The following is a 20,476-nucleotide window of genomic DNA, read 5'->3' as shown; positions in this document are numbered from 1 at the left end:
ACTGTGTATGCAGTCATCTTGTGGCGGCCATCATGTGGTGGCCATCTTGTGGCAATGTCATGCTCAAGGGCAGGAGGACCACCTAGGATTTTATTAGTATAGCCATGAGGTAAGGAATTCAAGGGTAAATAGTCAAGTATTTATATGCAAATAACAAGGGCCTTGGCAAGAAAAGCAGGGCTGAAGCTGGAACCCCTGGGGAAGCCAATACTTCCTCAAGCAGCAGTGTGGTCCAACCAGGGTGAAGAGGTCTTCTCTCTCTTGTTTCCCCAATACACTCAGTCCCTGAGAACTGGAAGACACCCCCTCTCCCAGGGCTATAGGTTATTCTGGTGCTCTGTCCCCCTGGATCACCAGTTATTTATAACATATTTGACCTGCTATCCATAGAGGATCATTCACTTTCACCCCTCTCAACAGGTCTTGGGGTTGTCAGAATATTTGGCTCCCTGAGCCTGATAGCGCTCCCAAGCTTTTAAGATCATACACAAATGTGTTCCCTGTCCTGGTGTAGCAGGTTCTTCACCCTTAAAAGCTAGTGTAAAATTCACAGGTTTTGTGGTGTTTTTTGTTTGTTTTTCTTTCTTTTCTTTTCTTTTTTTTTTAATTAAAAAATCCTCTAAGCATGGCTGGTGTGACTCAGATGGTTAGATCTCGTCTCATGTACCAGGAGGTCCATGGTTGGATTTATAGGTCAGGACACACGTCAGGGTAGTAGAGGAGCATCTGAACAGTGTTTCTCTCTCTTTCCCTTCCTCTCTCTGAAATCAAGAAAAATTATAATCTAGTCTTTTTAAAAGCAACAACAGAACCCCCTCTAAACTGTTGGATAACTACCAGGGAGTTGCTGGAGATATAGGGTAAAGAAAAATGTGTGAGCAGTAACTGCCCAAGGCTTTCCTCCTCAGGACTTTTATTTCAGGAAACATATTGTTGGGGCCACTTCTCCATTCACTTGTCCTGCCTCAGGCTCTGTGGACCCCACTGAGGGTCATGTGTGTGCCCCTCGGCTCCCTCCAGCTCAGCCCACCACTAAACCTACCTACTTCCTTCTGTGTCCAACACAGATCCTTGGTTGCATGATGCCAAGTAATAATGGTTCCTCCACTCCTGCAAATAGAGGAGAGTTATTACTAAATCACATTAAGTCAGTGAGACTTACTAGTAAATGCCTAAGTGAGTAAAAGAAATTCTGAGTGAACAAGATTTAATAATTGACCTAAATGACAACAGATAAATGCTGGTGGCTTAGCAATATGGGATGTAGAATGGTGCCAACCGCACACAGGACAATAGCACAGCGTCCCCAGTGGAGCAGTGGGACTGGGAAACAGCCCAGCACGTTTTGTGGCAGGAGAGAGCAGGGGAAATATAGAATTCATATCTGTTTTCTAGGAGGGCTTTTGGTGGAGAAAGCAGCCTTTGGCTAAGGGATACGTTTAGACCTCTCAATGCCACATGCAAGCATAACATGGCACAGAAGCTACATGACAAGGATTGTCTGATAAGGATGAGATTTTCAATACGAATGAAGGGTAAATGGGGACAATTTGGAATGCTTATCTAAAATGGTTAAGTAGGGTTCTAGGCAGAGTGGAAGGGCCTGCAGTTCCCTTGTGGTTAATTAGTTTGCTGATGCAGTTCTCTCCGTGCCTGCCCTCCTTACCACTCAAAGTTCCTTACTGAGAATGAAAACAAGTGTTTCTCTCTGTGTTGACCAGTGAGCCAGCAAATATATAGTGTGTTTAAGGCACAGCCTGGGGGTGGGGATCATTGAGGTGAGGGGAATCCAGGAGGTGAGGAGAAACAAATGGGATAGTCCTGGAGACTCATTTCCTGTCCCCTTTCAGTAGCACAGCAGATAGCTAGCTCAGCAGGTACCAGCGAGTAATGGAAAAATAGAGTCCCCTTTTCTGATGAGATCCTTTCATTCATCAAGCAGCTTCCATGCTGGTGGTATAGATGATCCCTGCCTCACCATCCCTATAAGTGTGATGCATTCCATGCAGGCTCCCTCTCTACAGGAGCTCTCGCCATGGGACCCATGGTCCAACTAATTCTAGCCTAATCCCCTTCTATGGAAATGTGGGGATTGAGTAAACTCTGTTATTGTTCTTTTACATTTGTTTTTTTTTTTAATTTGAGAGAGGGGAAAAGAGAGGGAGAGAGTGAAACGTAGATATGAGAGCAAAACATGGATCGCATGTCCCCTACCAGGAATCAAGCCTGCAACCCAGGCATGTGCCCTGACCAGGAATCACACCAACAACCTTTTGGTTCATGGGAAGATACACAACTCATAGAGCTACACCAGACAGGGCTCTGTTGTTATTCTGATTAAAATTTCCACCCCGCAAAAAAACAACAAAACACCATATTGACACATTAGTCGACCTCTACATGCTGGGTTGAAGGAATTTTGTGCCCACAAAATTCTATAGGTAGTTATTGTGGCTAATATTATACAGAGGAAGACTTGGAGCCTGGAGTCAAGTCCACAACAATTACAAGGGCCACAACAATTATCAATTCGTTACTATACGAGCTCAGAAGGTCTCAAGTCTGTCTCACTGAACCCCTGTATCACAGTGTATTAGGCCTCAGTTCCTCCCCATATGAACCTGTCTACATGTTTATATGCATTTACTTGTAAATACATAGACTCTGGAAAGATACACAAGACTGGTGATGTTAGGTGTTTTGGGTGAAGAAATTGGATGGCTGTCGGATAGAAGTCGAAGAGTGACTTCTGTACTTTTTGCATTTTTCTTACTTAAAAAATTGTGGTAAAATGCCATGCGATGAAACTGACCATCTTAACCCTTTTAAAAATATATATTTTCATTGATTTCAGAGGCCAATGGAGAGGGAGAGATAGAAACATCAATGAAGAGAGAATTAGTGATCAGCTGCCTCCGGAATACCCCTTACTGGGGATTGAGCCCACAACCCAGGCATGTGCCCTGACTGGGACCTCTTGATTGATCAATGATTGACTTTCAACCACTGAACCACACCATCTTAACAATTTTTTAGTGTACAGGTCTGTGACATTAAGTACATTCACAGTGTTGTGCAATGATCACCACCATCCATCTCCAGAACATTTTCATTTTGCAAAACTGAGTCTCTACCCATTCCTGTTCTCCAGCCCCTGGCAACCACCACTCTACTTTCCAGTCCTGTGAATTTGAACCCTCTTATACAAATGGGATCATACGGTATTTCCCTTTTTGTCTTTGCCATTTTTCACATAGCACAGTGTCCTCAAAGTTCATATTGCAGCAAGTGGGGGCACTGAATAATATTCCAGGGAATAGTCCATATTTTGTTTATTCTGTCCTCCCTTGCTACCTTTGCTTCCACCTTTTTGCTATTGTGAAGAAATGTTGCCATGAATATGGGGGTACAAATATCTCTTCGAGATCCTTGTATCTTTACATTTTTAAAGCATATGAATGTGCTGCTTATTTGAAAAAACAATAAATTAAAAATCCAAAGAATAAAATACAAATCAATAGGAATGAATGTTGTATTTTTTTCTCCAACATCCTTTCAAAGCCCCTAGGCAGCCATTGAGCTTCCAAAGGATCATTTTACTTGGAGGTGAGGATGGAGTCTGGAAGGAGAAAAAGGGTGTGTGTCTCCCCCACACAACACCCCTATAGAGTTACAGCTGGGAATTATAAGGGGCCTACAAAAGGGTCCAGTGCAGCATTGTCCTTGCCTGCCTGCTGCCCACCCCCTGCCAGACCATTGGCCTGGACACATTCCTGTGCGCTGCCTGCTGCACTGCCAGTGACTTAAATCCAGGGCAACCTGGGAATGCCTGGCCTTGCCCTGGAGCCCTGCGGCTGCTGGTGTTCTGAGTTAGCAACTCATTTCTTCCTCTGCTTCAAACAGCCCCAGTGTTGGAGGGAAATGGGTTGGAACAGAAACCAAGGCTTCCCACAATTGCTTCTGACAGTTTTACCTCCCACATAAGTCAAGGCTGATAGATATTCCACCTTTACCCAGTGGTCTTGCTATAACATCAATCACAATGCATCAGGTCACCTTCTCAAAACCTTTCAATGCATCTCACTGTAGAATTTATCCAAGTGTCTGTGAGCCTTTCCTAATCTGGCTGCTGGCTTCCTCTTCTACCTGGCCCGCTCCACTCTCCACCTCACCCCATTGAACATTTCAGTTCTCCAGCTAAAGAAGCGCCTTCTGCTCCTCTGCTGCCCGGGGCACTGTCCCACCCCAGCACCTTTGCACTTGCTGGGCACTAGGCCTGTCCTGCTTCCCATGGCTGGTGCCTTCTCAGATGTCATCTTCTTGGAGACCCTTCCCTACGGCACACCCAGTACAGCCCTCCAGGCACTCCAGTCACCAACCGCCCGCCTCACCTCACTCTGTCATGTCTTCATCCAACTTACAATCCATGGTTACCTTGTCGGTGTGTATTTATTACCCGGTTTCTGTAAGGGCCCTGCTCTGCAGCGGCGGTTGGGAGTGACTGGAGGGGGGACTAGGCGGGTGGGGGGGGCGCTGAGGAGGGGACCCGTGCCAGGATGACCCCGCGCGGACCAACGCCAGACGCAAGGCCAACGGATTACATCTTTAGTGGTCCTTTCTCAGAGTCAGGCAATCTAAAAATTTCTAAAAATTCAGTAGTTAGTGCTACCTACCTGGAACTCCATAGTCTTTTTTGGGAGGGCGGGGCTGCAGAAATGAATAGAGATGCAAGGAATCCCGGAGTGGGCGGGGCCGAGGAGAGGTCAGGCTGGCCCCGCCCCTCGCTCTAGCCTTGCTGCTCAACTGTCAGCAACTGCAGAATGGAATCCCACCGACAGTCACAAAACCATGCCGGTTCGGGGCTGAGCCCTGGACACCGGGCCGGGCCTGGCAGGGCGGAGGCAGCGATGGAGAAACGGCTTCCTGGAGACGGGGACGCCCCCCCGGAGTCCAGCCTTAGCACCGCGGCCGCCCCACCTCCTGTGAGCGGGGCCTTTGTTCACAGCGGACCTCGGCAGTCAGCAAGCCCAACTGCTTTCTGACAGAGAACCTCCTCAGCCAGCACAGGTTGCCTCCTCCTGCTTCTCAAATGTTAGGGTTTCAGAGAGAAACTCCTTCGTGAAATGAACCCCCTCCGCAGTAGCCTGGGGAAATAGAAGGGGAGGGGCGGTTTTGTTTTCCGGTGACATTTCACTTGAAGGTCAGGGGACCACCCACAGCGTCGTCAGGGGTCTCCCAGCCTGGCCTTCCCAAGGCTGCAGGGCCGCCCACTCCTAGGCCATCATGGAGGGTTACGCTATCAGCCAGGGATGCCCACGGAGCCCAAAAGGCCTGAAACCGGAGCAGCTTTTCCCGAAATCTCCAGGAAGGTGGGCGCAGGTGTACCACTCCCAGCTCCACCGGATGAAGCACTGAGTCAGGAACAACAGGCTGGCATGTGCAGGGCACTCTGGCTCACAGAATGCATACCGATGGGTCACTACACCCATCCGCTGGTTCCCTTTTTTAAATTATTATTATTTGTTTTGTAGATAAAGAAACTTAAACTCAGGGGGGTGAAGGGACTTAAGGTTCATGACAATACCTGTGGAAGCTCGAGGTCAAACCCAAATTTAATGATGTTAAAGCCCATGTTAATTTAAGAAATGTTCACAGGAAGAATCTTGCTTGCATTTACTATTATGTGGTTTTAAAATATGTGTGCTTGCCCTAACCGGTTTGGCTCAGTAGATAGAGCATCAGCCTGTGGTCTCAAGGGTCCCAGTTTAGATTCAGGTCAAGGGCATATGCCTTTGTTGTGGGCACATCCCCAGAATGGGGTGTGGAGGAGGCAACTGATTGATGTTTCTCTCTCATTGATGTTTCTAACTAACTATCCCTCTCCCTTCCTCTCAGTGAAAAATCAATAAGATATATTTAAAAAAATAAAATATGTGTGTTTGAGAAAATATTTCATGAGTTATAACCTAAAGGATGCTTTATCATCATCATCATTCTCAAACTGCCTATTCAGAACTCCAGTTCCCCCAAAAATGGTTAAACATTCTTTAATGCATGGTAGAAACCTTATGGCATCTAAAATGCTGTCGCATGTTTCTTTCTCAGAGCCCCAGAAGTATAGTTAATTACCAGGTATGTGCCTCAATTCAACCATCATTCTTTTTTCATGGAGAATTTTTTATTGTTGTTATTATTAGCCATGATTATTTTTTAAAATCTTTATTGTTGAAAGTATTACATATATTCTCCTTTCCCCCCATGGACCCCTTCTAGCAGCCCTCACCCCCACCCCAGGCCTTAACCACCCTATTGTCTCTGTCCTTGGGTTTATGCATATATGCATGCAAGTTCTTTGGTTCATCTCTTCCCACTCACCCAAACTCTCATGGACCATTTTAATGCCTCTAAATGAGTGAGTGAGGCTTAGATTTCCCAAGGTTTCACTTTATAATTACATCTTCATCAGCCTCTCTGATTGACCTCATGATCTGGCTTTTTACTGACCTTGCTACCTATTCTTACCCATATTCCTTCCTCACTGACTTAACCTCTACTGAATCTGAGAACTCTCTTCAGATGTGACTCAGGTAGACCACCTTCACTTGTGTACCCTGCTCAACACCTTCTTCAATCCTGTCATGAAAAGATGATCGGCAGACATTAATTTGCAGACTCTGATCTACCTCGTTCTCTAATCTAGCCTATAACCATTTCACACAGCCACTCAGATATTATAGGTACTGGAAAGATTAGGAAACAATTACTTGGTACCCATTGTGAGTAATACGTTTCTTCCCTTCTCAAGTGACCATTAAGACCATTTCATAAGCTTTAGGTTTTGAGATTTTCACAGCATAAAGCCCATCACTGACAGAGTAATGAAGGAAATGTTCCACAAGTTAATATATAGTTGAGAAAAGAGGGCATTCGTATTAGATTTATTTAATTCAGGGCCTTAGTAGTTAGTGATTATGTGTTCCTTTATATTTTGGCAAGTACACACCATTGATGTCTTTTATAAATTCAGAAAATGAATAATGTCTTAAAATCAAGGAAAGGCCCAAGGCATGAGAGAGACTGTTTTCTGTTTTTTTCAGTAGCATGAAGGAAAGTGGTTGCCAGCAAGAAGTGTGGCCAGGTTATCCAAGGTCACAACTGTCTACTCCCGAGGGGCCAGAGAGCTTCTGAAGCTTCCTTGTTGTCCAGAACTGCTTCACTGATTCACTGTCCAGGCTAGCCTTCCCTGCAGCAGTCAGCGTGTAAAAATTTGTCTTCAGTACTCCTTGTTAGCAGGCAGCTTCAGTTGGAAAAAGTAATTTCATTTTCATATTTGGTCATTTCATTCATTCATTCAACAGACCATCAACTTCCTATCATATGCCAAGAACTGAGTTTGCTTCTGGGGATAAAATAAGATATGGTTCCTTCTAGCACTTGAAGAGCTTATAAACTAGTGATAGAGGAAGATGCACCAATAACTCAAAGAAAAATGCTTTGACTTTATTTGTATTATTGGAATTATATAAATACATTCATATACACTATGTGCTCACATAACCATGCTGGTATGTTCTGCAACTTTTAAGTGAAATGATGTAAAACAAAACCAATTTTACCGTGTAGGTTAATTAATAAGACTAGAATTAAGTTCCTGTGGAAGTTATAACATAACAAAATGATGTTGAATTTGAGAACCTGTGATACTACATCATTAAAAATTGAATTACACCTTTAAGAAAGGGCTAGTGATGTGAGAAATCCACATTAATGTGTAAGTTATTGGAGAGTTAACACTGAAGATTTGCATTCTGAAAGCAGCTTTGAACCTTAGATGCAGATGAACTTTGTTTCAGTTGCTTATAAAATTTATGCAGAGGTATCTTCTAACGTGCCATGAAGGCACGGCCAAAGGTGAACCTGAGTGGGGGTGGTGAAAGGCTTAGAAAAGGCAGACAAGAGAATGAAAGCTGGGTCTCGATGGGACACTGCTCCCTGAGAGACAGCACCAACGTGTCTTTATTTTATAGCTGATGCCACGAGGCAAAGTAAGGGCATGATCAAGATGTTTACAACATTCTCGTGGGTTTGAAACCTACTGAACTGCATGCACCTGAACTCTATCAAGCATACATCACTGAGACATATGGGGCTATGTGTTCAGACCATAGGTTCAAGCTTACAACTACAGCTGTTGGCTATAATTATGCTGGGAGGGCTCTGCACTCCAGTCTGGGACTTGCACGTGGTCACGAGAGGACTGTGCCCTCTCATTAATCCGAGACTTGAATCTGTCCAAAACACTGTAGCCGCGTCCCACACTAACAGGTTAGTCACTTGGGGAGGAGAGTGCTGTAAATTAAGTTCCTACCTTGGTGGTAGGTCCATTTTTTCTGTTCCTTCAGGTTGTAGTCTCAAACAGGAGCTACAGGATGGGATGACTAAAACAACTTACTTCCTTTGGGTACCCATAACCCTATAATGGGCATATGCAGGGCTTTCTAAGTCGTTTCCATCATCACTTTCACCACCAGAGTTCAGTGAAACTTTTCACTTAGTCAGGGCCCCTGGAAATGATGCAGAAAAGTACTGTGGCTTAGAAAATAATACTTACTTATAGTTGACTATGAACTTATTGCTTAGAATGTTGTTTGCTATTTAATATTGATAATTACTCTATGAAATTGATATTGATAAATTTCAGGTGTATTAAAAAAAAGTCTCTGTGTCAGATTTGTAATATTCTTAGGTCTGTCTCTTTTGTCTTTTGGTTCATCTTGGCATCAGACATAGGGCAGTTCAACATGAGGCCCTTGCCCTAAACAGCTCCCAATGCTAAGAACTGGCAATTTACTACTTTGTTGTCAATGATTGCTCAGAAAGAATCATCAAGGTACACTTTGTGGAAACTAGACTCCTTTCAACATTGAAATCCTTGACTTTAGAGACAAGAATAGACCGGGGGTGCGGCGAGGAGATGAGAGAGACCTGTAAGTGGAAGTATCTGAGTATTGGCCCACCACCTAGAATTAATAGTAATTTCATAGACTTGGGTGATGGTGTCCATAATTTCTCCAGTATTTGTATGGTACATATAAAAATAGTAGTTTATATCTAGGAATTCATCTGCAAGTCTTACTTGATTTGGAAGCTGCAGGACACCACAACTGACAGCTGGGATTGCTGGGATTTAGTTGCTATTTCTAAAGCAAAACATTTTGAAGTGTATATTGAGACTCTAGGTAGGACCTTTACTTCAAAATCCTTACAGCTTAGGATCTTTCTGACCTTGAAGAAAGGGAAAATGAAGATATTGTGGTTGCACCACTTCAGAAGCAAAGCCCGAAGTTCTGTGCTTTAGAGGTGGTGGTGGCATCCTGAGTGCAGGAGTCTTGGAGTTGGATGGCTGAGGAGCCTTTGGATAAGCTGGAGGAAGGTCTGTTTCCGGGGTGTGTTGGGGTGGTGGGGACCTCTCTTTTTTTCTTTTGTTTTAAAACATCTTTTCAGATACATCAAGCCCTCCCCTTGTTAAACTACTAACTCACTGAGCAGAATTTTTCTGCCTAACAACACAGATTTTGTTTTTGTTTTTGTTTTTTTAATTTTAGGCAATACCTAACAGAGATGACTTCTTGCTAGGATGCTTAGGAGGAGGGAAATTTTGGTTAAGATTTTGCTTCAGATACTGATCTCACTCGTGTAGCCTTCAGTTAAAATTATCTTCCAAAGTTTTAAATAAACTCTCAGGTAAATATTCAGTGCTATGCCTCTTATAGAAGGGCTTGAGGAGAAAGTGAAATGTAAAGAGGATATTCCGATTAGTACTGAGTATTTCCCTAAAATCTATAGCACTTTGGCTTAGGGTTTTAAGTCAGAGGCAGTGCTGTGTGTGGATGGAGTGGATTAACTGCTGCCCTGGCCTGCTTGGGTTGCATCATTTGCCCCCTCCCCTCCCCCGCAATACCCTTTGTTTCTTTTGGCATCAAAGAGCCAGGAGGGGGACACCTTTGGGGGTTCCCCTGCCTTCGTCTCCAAGCTGGAAAGGGAGACACGGAGGGAGGCCCTGATAAGATAGATGCCACAGTACAGAGGTGCCTGGGCTATCTACAGGACCTCCCTGACACACACACATACATACACCCCATTCTATCCCAACACCACTGAGCTCCCCATAGCGGCCCCTTCATGGGCTCACACCCTTCTAGGCTCCTTGGAGACATAGCTCCCGTGACTGTGACCATGCTCCACCCCTTGCTGGTTCTGGTCACACAGCCAGAGGGAAGAAAAGGCTGAAGGCGATCCAGAGTGGGGCCTCAGCAATTCCGATGGACCTTCTCCCTGCACCCATTTCCACAGGCCTGCACCTCCTGCCTGGACCCAGCCCCTACCCACTCAGCTCTCCCTTCTTCCTTGCCTGCACTCCCATCAGAGGGGCCAGCAGGGGCAGACCACTCAAGCAGCCCCCAGCTCCAGCTCTGTGCCCCACATGGTAGGTGCACAGGGGCTGGACCCTCAGGTAGTGGTGCTCTGCTCCAGGCACCTAGGCAACAGCAGTGGCAAGTGGGCTATTGCCCAGGCTGAGGTGGTGCTGAATATGGGGCTGAGCTTGCCCAAGGTGGGTGGAGCCAGAGGAAGCCCTCCACCCCCACCCCCACCCCCAGCCACCATCAGGTAAATGTGTATATATGTAAATGCTTTGGAAGTAAAAACTTCCTAGGGGTGGTTTAAGAAATTCCAAAAGCACATAAGGACATGTGATAGGTGGATTTGAATCCTGCTGTACTGTCAAGGGAAGATATTCTGACTTTCTCAAGATAGTTTATGGTGCATGCAAAAGACAAAAGGCAGGCTCAGTTATGGTAAAGATTGACTTTTGGCAGGAAAGATTCTAGCCTGGGACATGACTACCTGCCATGAACTGCTTTTAGTTAAAAAGTTTTAATTTCAGACCATCCTTTGTGGTTTGTTCAGGTCATCGTGGCTCAGTTGTTTAAACTTTGTCCCATACACCAGCAGGTGAGGAGAGCAAATGGCCTGTTTGGAATTTGATCCCAGTAGGAGGGCAGGTGGTAGGCAGCTTCTCTCTCTCTCTCTCTCTCTCTCTCTCTCTCTCTCTCTCTCTCTCGATCTCTCGCGTCCTCTCTCTGAAATCAATAAAATAATAAAGAATCAAGGATCTTTATAAAAAAGAACAAAAATCCCCTGCTAACTGTTGGATGGCTATCATGGAGTTGCTGGAGAGATGGAATAAAGAAGAACATGTGAGAACAGTAACTGCCCAAGACTTCCCTCCTCAGGACTTTATTTCAGGAAATGTACTGGTGTGTCCACTTCTCCATCCACTTGTCCTGGCTCAGCCTCTGTGGCCCCACTGAGGGTAATGTGTGTGCTCCTCGGCTCCCTCCAGCTCAGCCCAGCACCAAACCTACGTACTTCCTTCCCTGTCCAACACAGATCCTTCGACCCATGATTCCAAGTGAATGTACCGGTTCTTCCACTCCTGTAAAAAGAGTCATTACTAAATCAAGTTAAATCAGTGAGACTTAAATGCCCGAGTGAGTAAACCAAATTCTGAGTGAACAAGATTTAATAATTGACCTAAATGACCACCGATCATTACTGGTGGCTTAGCAATATGAGATGCAGAATGGTGCCAACCACACACAGGACAATAGCACAGCGTCCCCCAGTGGAGCAGGGGGACTGGGAAGCAGCCCAGCATGTTTTCTGGCAGGAGAGAGCAGGGGAAATACAGAATTCATATTTATCTGTTTTCTAGGAGGGATTTTGCTGGAGAAAGCAGCCTTTGGCTAAGGGATACGTTTAGACCTCTCAATGCCACATACAAGCATAACATGGCACAGAAGCTACATGACAAGGATTGTCTGATGAGGATGAGATTTTCAATACAAATGAAGGGTCAATGGGGACAATCTGGAAGCTTATCTAAAATGGTTAGGTAGGGTTCTAGGCAGAGGGAAAGGGCCTGCAGTTCCCTTGTGGTTAATTAGTTTGCTGATGCAGTTCTCTCTGTGCCTGCCCACATTACCACTCAAAGTTCCTTACTGAGAATGAAAACAAGTGTTTGTCTCTGTGTTGACCAGTGAGCCAGCAAATATATAGTGTGTTTAAGGCACAGTGTGGGAATGGGGATCAGTGAGGTGAGGGGAATCCAGGAGGTGAGGAGAAACAAATGGGATAGTCCTGGAGACTCATTTCCTGTCCCCTTTCAGTAGCACAGCAGATAGCTAGCTCAGCAGGTACCAGCGAGTAATGGAAAAATAGAGTCCCCTTTTCTGATGAGATCATTTCGTTCATCAAGCAGCTTCCATGCTGGTGGTATAGATGATCCCAGCCTCACCATCCCTGTAAGTGTGATGCATTCCATGCAGGCTCCCTCTCTACAGGAGCTCTCGCCATGGGACCCATGGTCCACCTAAGTCTTGCCTAATCCCCTTCTATGGAAATGTGGAGATTGAGTAAACTCTGTTATTGTTCTTTCACATTTTTTTTTTATTTATTTGAGAGAGGGGCAAGGCGAGGGAGAGAGAGAAACATATAGATATGAGAGCAAAACATGGATCGCATGTCCCCTACCGGGAATCAAGCCTGGAACCCAGGCATGTGCCCTGACCAGGAATCAAACCAACAACCTTTTGGTTCATGGGAAGATACACAAGTCACAGAGCTACACCAGACAGGGCTCTGTTGTTATTCCAATTGGAATTTCCCCACACCTCCACAAAAAAACAACAAAACAGTATATTGACACATTAGTCGTCCTCTTTACATGCTGGGTTGAAGGAATTTTGTGCCCACAAAATTCTATAGGTAGTTATTGTGGCTAATATTATAGAGAGGAAGACTTGGAGCCTGGAGTCAAGTCCACAACCATTACAAGGGCACAATTCGTTAATATACGGGCTCAGAAGGTCTGAAGTCTGTCTCACTGAAACCCTGTATCATGGTGTATTAGGACTCAGTTCCTCCCCATATGAACCTGTCTACATGTATGCATGGATTTGCTTTTATATGCATAGATTCTGGAAAGATACACAAAGACTATTGATGTTGGGTATTTTGGGTGAAGGAATTGGATGGCTGTTAAGACAGAAGTGGAAGAGTGATTTGCGTACTTTGTATGTTTTTAGTAAAAGCCCAATGCATGAAACTCGTGCAAGGGGCTTGGCCTTTGCAGCCACTGTGGCTTGCCTAGGCCTCTGCAGCTGCAGCAGCTTGCCTGGGCCCTCGCAACCCAGGCTTCATCCTATAGTTGTTTGGCTGTCCAGTCTAATTAGCATATTATGCTTTTATTATTATAGATTCCTTTTTTAAAAATTGTGGTAAAAGGCACATACCATAAAATTTACCATTTAACCTTTTAAAAATATTTTTATTGATTTCTGAGAGGAATAGAAGAGAGAGAGAGAGGAAACATCAATGAGGAAGATGAGAAAAAGTCCTGATCGGCTGCCTCCTGCACACCTCCTACGGGAGATTGAGCCTGCAACCTGGGCATGTGCCTTGAGTGTAACAAAAGGTATTTGCCACAAAGCTGGAGCACATTCTGGGAAAATGGCCAAGAGACTTCAGAAACAAAAGTATCTGACACAGGTTCTTTAGTTGCTATATTGCAAAGTCATTTCTGCAAGCCCTGGGTGACTTGGCTCAGTGGAGAGAGCATTGGCGTGCAGACTGAAGGGTCCCAGGTTCGATTCCAGCCAAGGGCACGTTCCTGGGTTGCGGGCTCGAAACCCAGTGCGGGGTGTGCAGGAAGCAGCTGATCAAATGTTTCTCTCCCATCATTGGTGTTTCTATCTCTCTCTCCCTCTCCCTTCCTCTCTGAAATCAGTAAAGAAATGTATTTTTAAAAAATCATTTCTGCACAATTTAGCAGAGTATGAAATGTAAATATATAAAACTATATGGGGGTTCAAGATGTTTTCTAGGGTTCATTTTATTATCACTCAAGTAATATATGAGTCTGATAGCTCAACTTAATTAAGCAAAAGCACCATAAATAAAATGAAAAGAAATTTTCTAGACCAGAAGAATATATTTGCTTTATACCTGGAAGAAAAAAAATGCCCACACAATGAAAAGTATGCCCTAGCCAGTATTGTTCACTGGTTAGCTCGTTGGCCTGTGTACTGAAGGGTCTTGGGTTCGAGGTCACATGCCTGGGCTGTGGGCTCCATTCCCAGTAGGGGGCAGGAAGGAGGCAGCTGACCAAAGATTCTGTCATCATTGATGTTTCAATCTCTCTCTCCTTCTCCCTTACTCCCTGAAATCAGTAAAAATATCTATCTCTGTATATAAAAGCTTAAGCAATCAAATGACTGAACCACCGAATGACTGGTCCAGTGGTAACTATGACACGCACTGACCACCAGGGGGTAGATGGTCAATCCAGGAGCTGCCCTCTGGTGGTCAGTGCACTCCCACAGCAGGAGGGCCGCTCAGCTGACCATCCCATCCTGGTGGCCCAGCAGCCTGGCAGCAGCCAATCACTCCCTCAGTAGTCCTGCAGGTCCTATCTCCAGAGAACGGGCCAGGCATCAATGGACCTGCGCCACAGGCATGATATCAACAGTGCCGCTGGCCTCCTGGAAGTCGCCCTTGGGCATTGCAGCTGCTTCCTCTCCCGAGAGGCTCTGCAAGGAAGAAAGTATATAAAAGCAGCCTCAGGTGGCTCCCAACAACCAGTGCACACATCAGCGGGATGGATTTGGACCCCGGGCCAGCAAGGTCATCCCATCACCTGCCCAAAGGGCCAGTTGAGTCCCGCCCCACCCCACCCTCCTCGGGATGGGCGCCAGACACAGGGCTCATGGCTGGTGAGCACCACTGCAGTGACACGAGCCTCTCCCGATAAGGACTGACTGGGCACCAGCCCGTGTCGTGCAGTGGGGCTGAGAGAGCAGGAGTGGCAGACAGGAGAGGCAGGAGGCATTGGACTGCCCGTTTTGGCCCAATCCTCCCACACCAAACCAAGGGACCCCACCCATACACGAATTAGTGTACTAGGCCTCTAGTCTATCTATCTATATATAAAAGGCTAATATGCGAAGTGTCCCCTCAGGAGTTCGACCAAGAGAACGGGAGTTCAGTGGCTCACTATAATTTGCTTAGACCACCAAGGGTCAAGATGGAACAAAGGAAGGCCTGGCCTGCAGCCAGGGAAGGGCGGCCCCCGTGGTAGCTGCTAGGGACTCTACCCATGCACTAATTTCGAGTACTGAGCCTCTAGCATAAAACAATAAAAAGTGTGTTTAGAAATTAATCAAAGGCAAATACCCATAACAGCAATGGGGAGGCATCAGTCCTCCTGCACATTTCCCGCTAGTGCATCTCTGAGGCTCATTCAGTTCCAGGCTCCTCAGAGGTGCAGCTCACGTGACCATGCTGGCTGCTCCGGGCCTGTGCTACCTGTGGCTTGGCAACCAGTGGTTCCAGCAGTCACCTAGCAACAGGGAGGAAAGGAGTTAGGCTTCCAGGCTGTCCAGAGTGTGGCCGCCCCTCTGGCCCAGTCCCCAGAGCTTCAACTTGAAGGGCCCCTGGGGTGGGGGGGCGGCGGGGGCGCAGGCCATCCAAGCAGCCCTGGCCGCGCCCCCGCCCCCGCCCCCCGTGCGGACCCATCAGGGGCTCGGCTCCAGACCGCGCTGCACCTGGGCACAGCGATGAGGCAGAGGCAGAGACCTAGATGGGGTGGCTGCGGCGGCAGGGCCTGTAGTAATCCGAGGTAGCAGCCACCAGCTCCTTCCCACCCTTACCCCGACCCGAACCCGAGCGCCTGGGGCCATAAGGGGAACATAGGTGAGACCCACGTGGTGTGTGGTGTATGTTGACCCTGAAGGAGAAGTGGAGGGGGAGGGGGAGGAGGACGGCGACGCAGAGGAGACCCTGGATTCTGAGGACGCTGAGGAAGAGGAGGGGGAGAGGTCGAGGACGACTCCCATTATCCGGAGGAGATGGAAGAGGACGACGCGGCCAGTGACTGCAGGGAAAGCAGCTTCCGGAGGCACAGCACCTACAGCAGCTCTCCAGGTACCCACCCAGCCCCTGGCTGCGGGCTCCCTCCTCACCTCCTCTGCCCTCACCCCGCGGTCTCCCTAACCCTAACCCTAACCTCCACTTCCCCCCAACAGAGGGCAAATGCCAGGGCACATCAAGTCACACACACACACACACACACCCAAAACAAAACAGCACACCTAGATTTACCAGCGGAAAGAGGCGCATGCTTAAAGGAGATTGCTTTGTTGCAGTTTGCAGGCCACATACCAGCTCGCTCTTTCTCTGCCCCCAACCCTCCCATTTTCCTCTTCAAAATTTGCCCCCGTGCAGTGTCTCCACGAGGCAGGATCAACACTTTGGCACATGGATCCATTGCATTCACTTTTTCTCCCCTTGTGTTGGATTGTTTTTCTTTTCTTTACTTTTTTTTTTTTTTTTGAATGAAGCCTCTTGTTTTGCTGACCTCTCTCTATTTCTAATGTGGTTTCTTTTAGATTTTTATTATGTATCTGTTCTTTAAAAGGGACTTGAGGATTTATACAGGTTCTCTCCCTCCTGGCACTCTCACTCTCTCTCTCTATTAATTCAGTAACAATGAGGGGATTTGTGGTCTCCCCTCTGATGTGGTACCTGTGTTTTGAGGGGTCAAGAAAAAGGAAATTACTCTGACATTCCAAAGGAATGTTACGATAGATGCAAAAAGACAACACACAGGCTTAGTTAAGGTGAAAATTGACCTTTGTCAGATAAGATTCTAGCCTAGGATATGACTACTGCTTTTAGTTAAGAAGTTTTAATTTCAGCCCTTGCCAGAAGGCCGGCCTGTGGACTGAAGGGTGTGATTCCTGGTCAGGGCACATGCCCAGGTTTGGGCAACTGATCAATGATTGTCTCTCATCCTTGATGTTTTATCTCTCTCTCCCTCTCCCTTCCTCTCTGAAATCAATAAAAATATATTTTTAAAAAGTTTTAATTTCAGACCATGCTTCGTGGTTTTTTAGTCTCTGAGATTGTAAGGCTGTCAGACAGGTCTCCCCTGAACTTGTCAGGTTTAGCAGGTGGCCCCTTTTTGCCCACAGTTATTAGGGGCCTTATTTGGTTGTGTTTTCATTCTTAAGTGCTAGTGAGCTCCTGTTACAGTTGCTGGTGAATGGCTGATTAAAAAGCAAAGCAGAAAAAAAAAGTGAAGCAGAAATCCAAGCAAAAACAAATGTGATAATTCATCCGTTCAGTCATTTTGGTAAAATCCAGAACTGAAGTAAGAAATCACAGGTATAAGTGTCTTGCTAATTTGATCCCTTTGCTTTGCCTGAGAAACAGTTTCATGTCACCTGTTGCAGGAGATGTACAATTGATCATACAGATGTCATTACTGAAGATGAACTTGTGGACCAAGTTCTAAGTCACACAGCAAAAGTATAGGGGGATTGAGTAGAAAATGACTTTTTCTTTTTATCTCATTTCAAAGCATAAAAGTTTTTCCTGAATCTGTAATGAATTTATACGTGGTGACTCCTCTCCAGTTTTCTCATCTGGAAGCTTATCTAGCCTGATGCTGAGATGCATTTTGTTTTTTAACCACACAATTGTTGCTTTATATTAAACATGTAGTTGTATTATCAGAGAAATGCATGCAGAGGAGGAAATGGCAGATTGCCAATGTTTGTACCACTCAGAGTTGGGTTCTAATAGACTTTGTGATCTAGAGGGTAGACATTAAATATATGATTTGGTGGGAAGAGTGGACAGGTGTGCGTGTGTGTGCGCGCACACGTGCACGTGTGTTTTGATGTGTGAGTGTTGGAGACGGATGGATACAAAGGAGGACATGAGAAGAAAGGTTTGAATGAAAAAAGAGCAGAGATCACTATCCTTAAATAAAAATTAGGGTATTTTCATGGCACCTTTACCCAGGTTTCCCATATATATGTTTCTGTGCAGTAAATCGTTGTAGTTATTTCGGATTTTGATTCAGAAAAAACCTTTACAACCCTGCCACCGTGGCTCAGTGGTGGAGCGCTGACCTGTGAACCAGGAGATCACCAGTTCGATTCCTGGTCAGAGCACATGCTCGGGTTGTGGGCTAGATCCCCAGTGTGGGGCATGCAGGAGGTAGCTGATCAGATTCTCTCTCGTCATTGATGTTTCTATCTCTCTCTCTTTCTCCTGTCCTCCCTGAGATCAATACAAACATATTTAAAAACAGAAAGAAATAACATATATTTTTCAGAATTCTCAGTGAAAAACATTTGAAAGAATTACAGAGGGATTTATTTGAAGGCCTGCTATTCCTCAAGTATTTGTAAGTTAATTATAAATTATATTTATTTATGAGTTTATAATTATATATAAAATAAAGAAGGGTTTCAAGTCAAATAATCTCTACAATTTCTCCCAGCAATAAAATTGTACAATTCTGTAAGTTACGTAGATCTCCAGCCCATCTCTAGCATTTAATATCTGCGATGCATTTTTAATTTTATAATCATACTCGAGGCCCAGTGCACAAAAATCGGTGCACTGGGGGTTGGGGGTGTCCCTCAGCCCAGCCTACACCCTTTCCAATCTGGGACCACTCGGGGGATGTCCCACTGCCGATTTAGGCCCAATCAGTCGGACATGCATATCACAATCGGGACTGCTGATTCCCAACTGCTCCCCTGACTGCCTGATTGTCCTTAACTGTTTCTGCCTGCCAGCCTGATCACCCCCTAACCACTCCACGGCCAGCCTGATTGACACCTAACTGCTCCCCTGCCAGCCTGATTGCCCCCAAATGCCCTCCCCTGCTGACCCGGTCGCCCCTAACTGCCCTGCCCTTTGGACCTGGTTGCCCGCAACTGCCCTCCCCTGCTGCCCGGTCTCCCACAACTACCCTGCCCTGCCAGCCATCTTGTGGTGGACAGCTTGTGACGATATGGGGGCAGCCATCCTGTGAAGACATGCAGGGGCCATCTTGTGACAACATGGGGGCAGCCATTTGTGACCACATGGGGCGGTCATCTTGTGTGAGGGCATGATGGTCTATTTGCATATTACCTCTTTATTACATAGGATAGACAAGATATAGGTAGGAAAAACTTTTTAGTTATAGAGGAAAAGTGGTAATGAGGTCTGAATTATTATACACATCCATATGAGCCTGGTGTTATAAGTGTTCATATACCATCTGCTTATATTTATATTTAGGGCCCGTGGATCAACTTGGGCCTATGGTGTGTGTTTTTACAACCCATAATGATTTTTACACTTTTGAAGGGCTGTGAAAGAAGAGAGGAATTCAGCTTAACCTCATATTGTCTTCTATATGACAGTAAATATAGAACACTTGCATTAATTTAAATGCCATTATCTCAGAATTTTTTTATAATATACCAGTAATCTAAATTAGGTGAATATTTATAAATTAAATGTTTAACCAGATGAGTTATATAAACAGTATTATTAAGAACATATTAAGTTTCCAAGAGAACAGACTTGTGTTAAGGATTTCAATGTAGGAATTGTTATACCAATATTAATAATAAATGTTTAAAATGGTTAAGCCCTAGCCGGTTAGATTCAGTGGATAGATAATTGGTCTGTGGATTGAAGGGTCCAAGTTTTGATTTTGGTCAAGGGCACATGCCCAGGTTATAGGTTTGATCCCCAGTAGGGGCCATGCAGGAGTCAGCCAATCAATGATTCTCTCTCATCATTGATGTGTCTATTTCTCTCTCTCCCTTCCTCTCTGAAATCAATAAAAAAAATAGTTAAAAAAATACAATGATGGTTAAGCCCAGTCAATATGGCTTAATGGTTGAGCATCGACCCATGAACCAGAGGGTCATGATTTGCTTCCTGGTCAGGGCACTTGTCTGGGTTTCAGGCTCAATCCTGGGGGCCATTCTCTCTCATTATGTTTCTATCTCCCTCTCCCTCTCACTTTTTCTCTCTGAAATCACTAAAAGCAATGAAAAAATGATGGCTAAGTGGTATAGTTAGAAATGTCTACATAAGTAAATATATCAAAAATGCCCCTAACTTTACTAATCTCTATAATAAAGGGGCAGGGTGTAATGACCATTACCACCAAAGCTCGAAGCTCGACCAGACAGGAAGTCAGTGCTGGATTGCCATGGCAACCCAGTGCTGACTGCTTTGGCTGCAAGCATGGTGCCCCAGCACTAATTGCTGAGGGGGTTGTGAATCAGGGCCAGAGAGAGGAGAGGCCTGAAGAAAGAAGCAGGGACGTTGCCTCTGTGGCAGCTTTTGACCAGCACTTGCCTCTCTCTTTCCCAGTCTGGCCAGCAGCTGCGCCTCCATTTCTCTCCAGGACTCCACTGGGGCAGCTGATCAGCTCCACCATTCTGATCAGGCCCAGAGACGCTGACTGCCATAGAAACTGACCAATGAGAACCAAATCTGGGTGAAGTGTGAGGAACCAATAGCTGCCTAGGAGGCAGAGCTTTTGATGCTGACT

General features: G+C 45.6%; 1 protein-coding gene across 1 annotated transcript; it reads left to right on the top strand.

Annotated features, from left to right (window-relative positions):
* Positions 1–4,907: 4,907 nt before the first annotated feature.
* On the top strand, positions 4,908–9,616 carry RDM1 (RAD52 motif containing 1; the record flags this gene model as incomplete). The annotated part of the gene is given in 7 exon segments (XM_080681594.1): positions 4,908–4,982; positions 8,747–8,833; positions 8,837–8,890; positions 9,274–9,374; positions 9,376–9,398; positions 9,401–9,433; positions 9,606–9,616. Coding segments are annotated over 7 exon segments (384 nt in total).
* Between the last annotated feature and the right edge of the window lie 10,860 nt (positions 9,617–20,476).

The sequence above is a fragment of the Plecotus auritus genome (genome assembly GCF_963455305.1).
Source record: "Plecotus auritus genome assembly, chromosome: 7".
Lineage (NCBI taxonomy): Eukaryota > Metazoa > Chordata > Mammalia > Chiroptera > Vespertilionidae > Plecotus > Plecotus auritus.
This window is presented reverse-complemented; position numbering and strand designations above follow the sequence as displayed.